This window comes from Procambarus clarkii, chromosome 56, assembly GCF_040958095.1.
Source record: "Procambarus clarkii isolate CNS0578487 chromosome 56, FALCON_Pclarkii_2.0, whole genome shotgun sequence".
NCBI lineage: Eukaryota > Metazoa > Arthropoda > Malacostraca > Decapoda > Cambaridae > Procambarus > Procambarus clarkii.
In genome coordinates, this window is record NC_091205.1 from 13,909,990 (window position 1) to 13,922,970 (window position 12,981).

At 47.9% G+C, this 12,981-nt stretch overlaps 1 protein-coding gene across 1 annotated transcript in view; it reads left to right on the top strand.

Annotated features, from left to right (window-relative positions):
* The window catches only part of LOC138349771 (uncharacterized), a gene marked incomplete at its 5' end in the record, with an annotated part of 134,748 nt that overhangs the window by 53,765 nt on the left and 68,002 nt on the right, over window positions 1-12,981 (top strand). The window contains 1 exon segment of the mRNA XM_069305728.1: window positions 6,720-6,828. Coding sequence (XP_069161829.1) covers window positions 6,720-6,828 — 109 coding nt within the window.

Sequence of the window (12,981 nt, forward strand, 5' to 3'; positions counted from 1 at the left end):
GAGGTGCCTACTGCAGGGCTATTAGCCCATACTGGGCAGCTCTTGTTCTCTCCACCTGGTTTTGTGTTCGCCTCCTTGTGCTTGCAGGTTGGGTTCTGGCTCTTTGTTTCCGCCTCTCCCCTGTTGTTTGCCTGTCGGGCGGATTCTGTGCTTCTTGGGCACTCTCATCTCTGCTCTTGGGGCTGTGTATGGGGTCAGCCCATGTTGGGCTGCCTACTGTGTTCCTTTGATTGCCTGTTACACTGCACACGTTTCTTCTAACGTCCCAGTGGCTCAGTTGGGTGCTCGGTTTTCGCCTGTGTCCCCTTGTGTGCCACTCGTGTACGATTTATCTATCTTCTCTGTCGCTTCCTCTGGGTGTGTGGTGACGTTTTGCTGCAGTTTTGGTACTGCAGCTGTGTGTCTGGGTTGGTTGTGGCGTTATGTTCGGCCCTTCCGTGCTCCCTCTGGGGCTTTTCTTCCTTGCCGGGCCTGGTTTTTCCATGTTCCTTGGATTCTCTGTCTTGTCCTCGCCTCATTGTGCTGGTTGGGGATGAGCTTGGGGTCTTCGTCTCGCCCCTCGCCTATCCTCCGGTTTTGGTTCAAGTTCCAGAGCCTAGTGGGCTCCCTTCCTTCGTGTTTTTCACGGCTGCCCCGGGGTTTTTCTTGATGCTGGGGCTTTGAGGGGACAGCTCGGCCCCAGGGCCTGCAGGGTGGGTTCCCGGGGCAGGGGTGGGGCTCACGTGAGGGGCCGCAGGCCCCGTTGGTTCCCGCCGGGGTGTTTCTACCCCTCTGGGAGGGACTTGCAGTTTTGTGGTGTGGGGTTTTCCGTTCCCCCTCTCCGCACGTGCTTGGTGGGCGTCGGCCCCTCCCTGGGCTCGGTTCCTTGTCCATTGTGCCCGTTTTCTGGTGCATCTGTCGTCATTCGGTTGGGCTTCCCTCCGGGTTTTTCTAGGGCTTGTGGGTCCTCTTCCCGGCAGCTTCTGGGTGTTGGCCTTTTTGTTCTTTTGTGAATATCTCTTCTCTTCACACTGTCTCGGCACTACTAGTTTTCCTGGGAGCGATTTTGCTCCTCTTGATGAGTCTTTTCGCTCCTGCCCTTCTGCGGGATGTTGGTGCGGGGCGGCTCCTTATGCGAGTTCCTTCCCTGTCAGCTGCACTTGTGGAGGTGGACTTGCACACTTGGGGCATTTTTGTTTTGGTCCTGCATTTTCTTTTCCCTCCTGGGGCTGTCATAGGATTGGCTTGCGGAGGTTGTAGAGGCGCTTGGGGCCGTTCTTGGGTCTGGCACCTTGGTTTCTGCTGCTAGCCTTCGGTATCGATATTCCTTCTGCGCCTTTTTCGCAGGTTGTATCGTGCGTTGTTACACCTCCGGCCTGCTTATGCACTACCTGTGTCGTCCGGGTCTTTGGACAGGGTGCTCTCCTGTTTTTCTTCTCCTTGGTTGTGGTTCCTTGGGGTCAGGTTTGCTTTGCCTCAGTTTTCATTTTGTGTTGGCATCCGCCTCTGGGGGTCGTGTGGCAGAGCTTCTTGCTCTTTTCAGGTGCAGTGTTTTTGGCTCCTATGGTCGTGATCATAGGTTTCTTCGTCTGCGGCCATTCTCCCTTTTTTCTGGGGAATGATATACCTTGGGTTGTTGTCTCGACTTCGTGTTGAGGAGTGATTCACTGACCGCCTCCCGGGTATGTCCCCTTGTTTTCTTAGGTAGTCTTTGGTGAGGTAGCTCCGGGGAGCCGTAGGGGCTCCCCCCAGAAAACCAGCGTTGAATGTAATGAAATGCCATTTTCTGGGTGAGTCCCGGAGGCTCCCCGGCACCCTCCCGCCCTCCGGTCGGTGGGATTTTTCGCGGTTTTGATATCCAGCCTCAAAACTGGGGCGGGGATCGCCGGCGCGGGGGTCTGGGGCTCCCCCTTCCCCCTCCCGGGGGGGGGGGGGGGGGTGAGTTGCGCAGACATCCAGCGCGGCTCGTGTGACGTCATGCTTGTTAGTTCGTTTTCCTGGGGGAGTTCTGTCCACTCGTTTGTCGATTTTTGTTGTTAACCAGAATAGGGGTTTGTTTTGTGGCGCTTACCTTTCTGGGTGCCTGTCCCAGTCGATGGCAGATATAGAATGCTCCAAATCACATGTGCATTTCTATGGGCCATTGCTCCCCGTGCCTCTCTGAGGGGGCCAGGTTCTGGCTCGTGGTCCCTGGTAGGCCTAGAACTCCACCCACATCGACTGTTGCAAAATAGTTAGGGTATCCATATCAGCCATGGATAGCTCCGGGGAGCCTCCGGGACTCACCCAGAAAATGGCGTTTCATTACATTCAACGCTGGTTTTTTGTTATTTTTTCCATGATCAGGGAACAAAAATGAACACTTCTATAAGACGAAAGAATTTTTTTTTTTTTTTTTTTGCGCCTGTGGGTGTGAATTCCATTTGGGACCCTAGCAGTTTGAGGGTTAAATACATACATGGAAAATTAAGGTCAGCAGATCAAAAAAGAGTATAAACATTTCACTGTTGCCGCCCTGTCGCCCGAAATGCTCGGCTCACAAAGGGGAAAGTTTTTAGTTAGTTTAGTTCATTTATTATGCACCCCATACCCATCTTGTGGGCGGTAGTGGAAAGGGTTACAGAGGGACATAATGGGCTTAGGGACTGAACCCCACAATTCATTTAGCTAAGCAAGTTACAATCTTGATGAGCTAGTTACAAAATTCAGTATAAGTCGTCACATCAACAATGGGTTCGAGATCGACCTCAAGTACAGGTTCTAAATTAAGCAACTGACATATGTGGAGAGCTCACACAAATGTGCACGTGTTGTGCATGAGAGATATTTTAGTGTCAAAATTTATATGTTTCTCCTGCACACCGGCCCCCATCCAGTGGGCAGCGGTGGATAGGTTACAATCACTTAGTAACCTACTACCTACAGTTAGCAAACTGGGGATATTTGGCTAAAATTTCTGGTAGCAGATCATTTTGAATGAAATATTGACACATCGCTGGAACATTGGTTATAGAATTGTCTCTAAATTCACATATCTTTTCGCACTCCATCACATAGTGACGGAGGGTGTGCGAATAATTTTGTTGACACAGTTTACATTTGGTCAGGTCTACATCAGCAGATAATGAGAATTCCCAGAGATACTTGTAACCGAGTCTAAGACGAGCAGCAGTAACATCTAGAAGTCTGCTGATTTTATTGGATGATCCATAGATGTGTGGCTCCTCTTGCATGATAGTATGATGATAGATGGAATTACTGGTGTCAATTTCACTTTGCCTCAGATCTACAAGATCTTGTTGAAGTTCTCGGTGTACTGCTGCTCTCAAATTGCTCATTGACAATCCAAGGTTACACTCAACAGCTCCTTTAAAGGCAGATTCTTTGGCTAACTTATCAGCTCTATCATGCATTCGGAGGCCAACATGAGATGGAGACCACATGAAATGGACTCTGTTACCATCCTTAATAATTTTGTTGTATTTGTGTCTAGCTTCGGACACGAGCATGTTACAGTTATGTCTTAAAGAGTTGAGAGCATTTAAGGATGATAAGGAGTCACTTACAATTAATGTATCAAGTTTGGAGACTTGTACACATTTCAGTGCAAGGATCAAGGCAAATAGTTCAGTCTGAAGGGTAGAGGCCCAGTTGTTTATACGGACTCCCCACTCAAAGTATAGGCCATCGCCCATTGTCAGGACAACTGCACTTCTAGCTGCACCCGTGGTGCGGTGTAGGGAACCATCAGTGTATATAATTTGAGAGAGAGAATGCTCTGTGGACAGAGCATCAATATGGATTAAGGCATTGAGCTTTGCCTCAAGACGAAGCTTGGGCTGATCTCTAATTTGCTTCTTGGGTGGAAAGGGAGGGATTAAAACTAGAAAGGGTGTAACCTCCCACGGTGCAGGAAAGTGCCGTTGTTGTTTCTCTTGGTACAAATCATGAACCCCATACATTCTGAGTTGAGTTCCAGTTTTTGTTATCCATTTGGAACAATGCTGATCTTCAATAAAGAAATTCTGGAGGGCTTCTGTGCAAGGATTAGGATGAGTTAGCCTAAGCATTTTTATACCAATTTGACAGTTAATTTCAGTAACACGATCAACAACGCTCAGAATATTAAGTTCCTTTCTCATATTAAGTATCTTTGTGGTACGAGGGCACCCAAGGATTATCCTCAAGGCTTCGTTCTGCAATTTTTCAAGCCCCCCAAGCTTTCTTTCAGGCATCAAAACAAGCAGAGATGCAGCATAATCCACTAAAGATCTGATGTATGCAAAGTACATCATTTTGACACTTCTGACATTGGCACCATAGCCTGAGTGATAACCTGCAACAGCCTTGAGAGCTCGGAGCCTCTCTTTATACTGACGACAGAGTCTGAATACAACAGGACCATACAGTGGCACCTCAAGACCAAGGTATTTGAATCTGTTTACATAGTCAAGCTGGGAGCCATCAGACAGTTGCATCTTGCGAACAGCTCCTCCCTGCCTGGGTGGGCGCCGATTTAGTATCTTTGTTTTCTCTGCTGAGATAATTAACCCTCAAACTGCCAGGGGCCCAAATGGAATTCACACCCACAGGCGCAACAAAAAAAAAAATCAAAAAAATTCTTTCGTCTTATAGAAGTGTTCATTTTTGTTCCCTGATCACGGAAAAAATAACAAAAAAATCGTAGGTGGTATATTTTAGCCGCAATAGGGTAGGGAAGTGTGGCAAAAAAGGGGCGTTGGCAGAGCCTTCGCCAGACGAGGTTTACTCCGCCCGAGCTGTCAGACGGCAGTTGCCACAAATATATTATTACCTAATTATTTCAATGTCTCTGATTGATTTTTTCTTAGTTTTTTTGCAGTAATATTATTCCATACAGTGAATTGTGGTATATTTATATTATAAAATGTGTGAACCATCGCTGTACTCAAAATTATGGTGTGCATATTAGTCATTCAATTATTATGTTCATAAAACAATAAACAAATAGTTTTGCTGTTGTTACACTATATACACAGGTTATATATAAGTATTTGCATGTTTTGTACACCATAACGAACTACTAAGTTGGTCTTGTGAGTCAAAAAGCAACGAGGAGTGATCGCCAAACACCAGCGAGCCACTCCCTCCCTCAACACCACCTCACTCACCCTCATTCACCTCCCACAATACTCTTTCTGTATATATTCACTATACACAGACGTTATATATACGTATTTACATGTTTTGTTCACCATAACTGTACATCTAAGCTTGTATGGTGAGTAAAGGCTATAAGACGTAGCTACTCACACAGTCAGCTGATCGGCGGCCGCCCTCAAGGCCAGACGCACTAATATTTCTCCTCCAACAATATTGTTTTTGGTTTTATTACGCTATATACACGCATTATATATAAGTATCTACCTGTTTTATTCACCATACCTGAACAAATAAGCTGGTATGGTGCCCAAAGATCATAGTGGCCATCAGTAAACAACATGCCAAGTCGTGCAGACAACGCTCCTCCCTCACCAAAATGGCGGCGCCCAACCTACTCCTCTCGCTGTTATCTCACACTATACACACATTATATATAAGTATCTACATTTGTGTTCACCATATCGAACCACTAAGCTGGTATGGTGAGTGCAGTCAATAAATGGTGGCCACACACAGTCAGAAAACGACGCCACAACCCTCCCTCCCACAGCCTTACTCCTCCCTCCATGGAGCACAGCGTTAAATATCACCTCAATCCTGCTATTATCAGAATCCTGGTCAATTTTATCACAGTCAGTAATACTTCAGTAATACTATCACTGCTAAATAATGGCAGTATCATTTATATTATGGTATATGTAGGCGATGCTGTGGTCACAAGCTGAACAGCGGTGCTGTGAGCTCGTGCTGCGTGCGCCAGCCTTGGTGGCTTGCTCAATACTGACGCTGTAACACCCAAGAATGTTGGCCTGGATTTTTTTTCTAGGTGGCATCTGGCAACTATCGGTCGTGGCTGTACTATAGCTGCCCCTATCCCAGGCGGGGCGTTTAAATTATAGCGCTAGACACGAAATCATATATAAATGATGTGCGCGGTTTCGGTTTTGTCACTGATATCATTTATATATGATATGTGCGGTTTGAGGGTTAAACCTAGGTCCTGACATGAGTCTAATACAGGGTTAAGAGTATTCTGCGTGTTAGCATACCCAGTGGTGTGCATCATTATATCATCAGCATAGCTAATGATGTGGACGTTGGGTTTGCTCGGTATAGAGTTTAACAGCGTGTTTATTAAGATATTAAATAAGGTAGGACTGAGGACACCACCCTGCGGGGTACCTAGTTCAAAGTCTCTTGTTACACTTATATGCCCCTGGAAAAATACAGATGACTTCCTGTTGGATAAGTAACCCCTGATCCAACAAAGAAGCCGACCACCAATATTCATTCTTGCAAGCTCACTCAAGATAACATGTCTATTTGCAATATCAAAGGCAGACTTAAGATCTAGGAAGGTGGTATATGACTTTTCAGTGTGCAGGGTAAGAAAGGTGGTGATGCAATGATGCACCTTTCTTACCCTACACACTAGGGGAAAGTTAAAGAGCCTTTTGCCGGGAGCTAGATAGTGTTAATTGATTAATTTATTCAAAATGTTATCCTTATACCTAGAACAGTCATTTGACTTTTATTTTGTATTATTTAATATAGTATTAAAGATTTAGACTAAATACCAATATAAGATGTATTTTCAGATTCATTGGACATACCAGAGGACTTCCTTGATCCATTGACATGTGATGTGATGACAGTGCCACTTCTTTTGCCATCAGGTCATTCAATAGATGCACATACCCTGGAGAGGTTAGTAATTGAGGATTTTCATAAAAATGTTAGTAAACATTAATGGAATATTCAGTTGTATTTGTTAAATGTTTATTCAATAAATATTATAATGAATGGCATTCCTATATTGCTGACTGAATTCAAAACAAGTTACCCGGTTCTCTAGGTAATTGGCCTAGATCATAAGGACGCCTTGGGTCATCAGGTGACTGCCCCTGGTTCATTAGGCGGCTGTCACCCCATGTCACCAAACCTGTCAGTTTGGATGCTATCCAGGGTTTAGGCTTGGTTGATCGATGTAGTACAGAGCACCACTTGGTTTCCGAACCCCTTGGAGACGAGACCCGTCAGTTAACATGTAAGTTCATAAACGAGAAATAATGGGAAAAAATAAACTAAAAATTAATTGATTGATTGATGAAGATTAAGCCACCCAAAAGGTGGCACGGGTATGAATAGCCCGTAGGTGGTGGTCCTTTGGAGTCATTACCAGTATCAATAGCTGATACTGGAGATATGTGGAGGTGCGACTGCACCCTGCGTGACAGAAGATGTCTCCCCCGTGAACTAGAAATGTAAAAAAATTATGAAAAAATTACGGACAAACTCTAGGGGAAAAAATTGACAGGTTCATAGCATAAATGCGACTTATTTTGTTTGTACTCACCAATAAGTGAAGTCCTGATCCGCTTTATAAAAGTCCTTAATTGTTCCTAGCTGATTATTAAGACATCTGGCAAACATCCTCTGGATGTTTCCTGCCAGCCTGCAGGAACAACCTGCCAGCCTGCCTGCCAGCCTGCATGCCAGCCGGCATGCCAGCCAGTCTACCAGTCAGCCTGCCAGCCAGTCTGCCAGCCAGCCTGCCAGCCAGCCTGCCTGCCTCCCTCCCTGCCTGCCTCCCTCCCTGCCTGCCTCCCTCCCTCCCTCCCTCCCTGCCTGCTTCCCTCCCTGCCATCCTGCTAACGGGTCGAGTGTGTTAGGCTTAAAATTCGGGAGTGAGCCGGTCTCTTCCCCCACCACTGACAAACCCCCTACATCCCATACTCTCTCTTAAAGGTCATGTGGTTCAACCACGTGACTATCACTGCCTCCCTGCTTGCCAGCCAGCCTGCCTCCCTCTCTGCCTGCCATCCAGCCTGCCTCCCTCTCTGCCTGCCATCCAGCCTGCCTGCCATCCAGCCTGCCTCCCTCTGCCTGCCATCCAGCCTGCCTCCCTCTCTGCCTGCCATCCAGCCTGCCTGCCATCCAGCCTGCCTGCCATCCAGCCTGCCTCCCTCTGCCTGCCATCCAGCCTGCCTCCCTCTCTGCCTGCCATCCAGCCTGCCTCCCTCTGCCTGCCATCCAGCCTGCCTCCCATCCAGCCTGCCTCCCTCTGCCTGCCATCCAGCCTGCCTCCCTCTCTGCCTGCTATCCAGCCTGCCTGCCTCTGCCTGTCAGCCTGCCTGCCTGCCAGCCTGCCTGCCTGCCAGCCTGCCTGCCTGCCAGCCTGCCTGCCAGCCAGCCTGCTTGCCTGCCTGCCTGCCAGCCAGCCTGCCTGCCTGCCTGCCTGCCAGCCAGCCAGCCTGCCAGCCAGCCAGCCAGCCAGCCAGCCAGCCAGTCAGCCAGCCAGCCAGCCAGTCAGCCAGCCAGCCAGCCAGCCAGCCAGCCTGCCTGCCTGCCTGCCTGCCTGCCTGCCTGCCTGCCTTTCCCTCACTCCCTAATTCTCACTACTTCCCTCCCTACCTACCTCCTAGCATCTCTCCCTACCTTCCCCTCCCTCCTAGCCTCTCTCCCTCCCTTTCTGACTAATTCTCCCCCTCTCTCACTGATTCTCCCCCTCTCTCATACTGCCTCCCACATAAGCTCTCCCATCCATCCACCCACCAGTCAGCCATCACTGACGCAATGCGTGCATTTGGAGTCGACATGGTGCACAGATGTTTCTTGATTGTGCAGATATGTAAAACAAAAGCACAGAATGAACATTCCAGCCTTATGACAATTCAAAAAATAGGAATAATAGGCCGTGAATCTGTGAAGTCACAGTGGGCAAACTGGACCATCTCCCACCCATCACCACAGGCCGGCTTGACGCTTGGCGGACCCCTTCCTACCCGATCTTTGTTCAGGTAGCATGACTCCCCAACCCCAATTGAGAAACTGGAAGTTTCGGATAACTAAAGTTTGGAAACCAAGTGGTGCTCTGTATTCCATTTATTGTGGGGAACATTCAGTTTCCTCGTTGGCCTTTTGAGTCATTGTGAAGTGGCCTGCGTTGCTTGTGCGGTTTTCTCACAGGACTTTGTGATTCTTGTCGGCAATTCTTTTTCGCACTGAGTGCACCATTTTACCTTCTGGGGTGGTTTCAGTTGTTACTCTGTTTGTCCTGTGGTTTTTCTAGGAGGAGCCCCTACGGCTCCCCGGAGCTATCCAGGCTGAATGGATATGTATAACTTTCTGGCATCAGTCAAGGTGCATAGAGTTCTTACCTACCGGGGACCATGAGCCAGAACCTGGCCTCTTCAGAGAGGCACGAGGAGCAATGGCCTGTAGAAACCCCCCCCCCCCTGTGGTTGGGAGCATTCTATGTCTGCCATCGACCAGGACAGGCACCCAGAAAGGTAGGCGCCCCAAAACAAAGCCCTATTCTGGTTAAAAGATTGCTACTGAAAGCTGAATGAGTGGACAGAACTCCCCAAACAAAAATAGCAAACTAGCATGACGTCATCACGTCGCTATGCCGCCGTCTGCGTAACCCCCGCTCCACGGGAGGGGGGAAGGGGGGAGCCCCAGATCCTCCACTCCGGCTATCCAACTGGCAATTCTTGGCTGATGGGTTTACTGGCAAGTCAGGTGCCTCAGGCTCCACTTTTGTTTCAGTTCTGTGTCTTGTGATGTGGACTGTCTCTATAGGTGATGTGTGAGCCAGGAGTGGTATTCCATGGTACTCGGGCTGCATGCGCCTAGGGTTTCCTTCCCTTGGTGCCCTGTAAGTACTACCCTTGGGGGTTTGGGGCCTTCTTCCACAAGTCACCTTGGGATCTACCTCCGCTGTGTCTTTTACTGCTCGGTACTGGGCCGCCCTTGGGATCAGCTGGGTTTTTTTGCCCTAGTTTGTCTCTGGGTAGGAGGTTGTTTTCGTCACTGGTAGGGGCGCGGGGTACTGCACAGCTAACCTTCTACAATTATAGTGGCCAGCTCTGTTCCGCCTGGGTACATTGTCCTCTTGCGGGGTTTTTCTTTTGTTTTTGTTTTCTGCCTGGTGGGAGGGTCTTCCTGTTCTTCTCTATGTTTGGTGGAGTCTCCTGTTTGGCCCCCATGAGTGTACACATCCCGGGGGTTCAGCTTTTAGCAGTTTGTTCGGTAAACTTGTGCACTGGTTTGCAGTACCCTGCCTGGGCTTCCCTTAGCGTGTACACAAGGCTAAGGGCCCTGAAAATCACCACGGGGGCTCTGTGGTCCGATGGAGGTAACCTTGAGTCCTCCTCTCGCTTTCTGCGAATTTGATGGTTGCTCTGTCCCCTTGTCTCAGGGTGAAACTCACCGGTTTTGCCTCCGCCATGCTGCCTGTTGGGTCGGTGGTTCCTTGACCCGGAGTCATGTGACGTTGGTTGTCTGTTCATGCTCCAGTTTTCCCCACGCCATTCATTCAGTTGTGTGGGTACAGGCAGCAGCCATGTTGCAGACTGGGTTAGATTGCTGCAACGCGCTTGGTTGATTGCAGCCCCGGATGTCCCGAGACTGTCCCGGTTTGGTGATGGAAACCATGACTTGGGGGTGGGAGTCGCTTGTTCGGCACAGGTTCTGTCCACCCCTCCTGGTCCTTCCCCTTTGATTGTGCATTTGGGTCCTCCCCCTTGCTTTCGGCTCCGACATTTCTGAGTTTTGGGGTCGTCTCGGGGTTTTGTTGGTGTTTGAGACTTGGGTGGTCTCAAGGTTTTTCTTCTTCCGGGGTGGCAGCAAAGGACTTCGAGCCTGTTCCTCCAGCTGTGCGTAAGGGTCTGACCAGTGGACTCCCTTCCTTAGAGTTTTACGGCTGCCTCGGCTTTTTCTTGTGAGGTCAGGGCTTGTGTGGGATGGCTCGGCCTCGGGTCCGGCCGTGGAGGTTCCCGGGGTTGGGGAGGGGTTGCCTGGGGGGCCTTAGTCCCGTTGGGCCCCACTTGCAGTTTTTGGTCCCGTAGGAGCTGGGCTGGCAGTTCCTCTGAGGGGGGTTTATTCCTTCTTCCTCTGCATTCCTGTTAGTTTTCGGGTCTACCCCTCCCCGGGTTCGGTTCCGTGTCATTCGGGTCCGTCGGTTCCGTCGTTCCTGGAGGTTCTTTCACCACTTTCCTTTCTTATGTGCCTCCGTAAGATTTTCAAGGGTTCGCGACACTCTTCGATTCTTCCAATATTTTTTGAATGTCTACTGACTTACGGTGTTGTTCCCTCTAGTCCCTTCTCAGACTTGTTGGGCCTCTTCCGTTCTCCTTGTTTTCTTTTGATTCTTTTTCGCCCTCTTTTGTATTCCCTTCGTCTCTCCTTCCTGTCGCGGCGTTCCTCTTATTCGTTACATCTTCTTGTTGGTGTCTATACGATATGTGTACATATGACTGGTGTACGAACCGTGTTACCGGAGGCGGGTGGTGCGGTTCATACCTTGGGCGTAGGGTCCGGAATGATTGTTATGTTTTTGGATGGTAATTGCCTAAGTGTAATTACCTAAGTGTAGTTACAGGATGAGAGCTACGCTCGTGGTGTCCCGTCTTCCTGGCACTCTTTGTCATATAATGCTTTGAAACTACTGGCGGTCTTGGCCTCCACCGCCACCTCACTTAACTTGTTCCAACCGTCTACCACTCTATTTGCGAAGGTGAATTTTCATATATTTCTTCGGCATCTGTGTTTAGCTAGTTTAAATCTGTGACCTCTTGTTCTTGAAGTTCCAGGTCTCTGGAAATCTTCCCTGTCGATTTTATCAATTCCTGTTACTATTTTGTACGTAGTGATCATATCACCTCTTTTTCTTCTGTCTTCTAGTTTTGGCATATTTAATGCTTCTAACCTCTCCTCGTAGCTCTTGCCCTTCAGTTCCGGGAGCCATTTAGTAGCATGTCTTTGCACCTTTTCCAGTTTGTTGATGTGCTTCTTAAGATATGGGCACCATACAACAGCTGCATATTCTAGCTTTGGCCTAACAAAAGTTGTGAACAATTTCTTTAGTATATCGCCATCCATGTATTTAAAAGCAATTCTGAAGTTAGAAAGTGTAGCACAGGCTCCTCACAAAATGTTCTTTATGTGGTCCTCAGGTGATAGTTTCCTTATCTAGAACCACTCCTAGATCTCTTTCTTTATCAGAATTCTGTAAAGATTTCCCACATAATTTATAGGCTGTGTGAGGTCTATGTTCTCTTATTCCACATTCCATAACATGACATTTATTCACATGAAATTCCATTTGCCAAGTGGTGCTCCATATACTTATTTTGTCTAAGTCTTTTTGAAGGGCATTACAATCATCTAAGTTTCTTATCCTTCCTATTATCTTAGCATCATCAGCAAACATGTTCATATAATTCTGTATTCCATCTGGTAGATCATTTATGTAGACAATGAACATCACCGGTGCAACAACTGAACCCTGTGGTACTCCACTTGTGACATTCCTCCAGTCCAATACATTGCCTCTGATTACTGCCCTCATTTTCTATCAGTCAGAAAATTTTTCATCCATGTTAGAAACTTACCTGTCACCCCTCCTATATGTTCCAATTTCCAGTTTCCTCTTATGTGGAACTCTATCGAAAGCCTTTTTTAGGTCCAGATAGGTGCAGTCAACCCATCATTCTCTTTCCTGTAAAATCTCTGGTTCGATCATAGAAACTTGAGTAAATTCGATGCACAGGATCTTTCAGGTCGAAAACCATACTGTCTGTTTGATATTATATAATTTCTCTCCAGGTGTTCTACCCATTTAGTTTTTAGTTTTTCCAATATTTTGACTATTACACTTATCAATGATACAGGTCTATAATTGGGGGGGGGTCTTCCCTGCTGCCACTTTTGTAGATTGGAACTATGTTTACCTTTTTCCACACATTTGCTACGACTCCTGTACACAGGGATATCTGAAAAATCAGCTGGTGCGCATTCTCTCAGAACCCATGGTGAAACTCCAGCTGGACTAACTGCTTTGTTCTTACTAAGTTC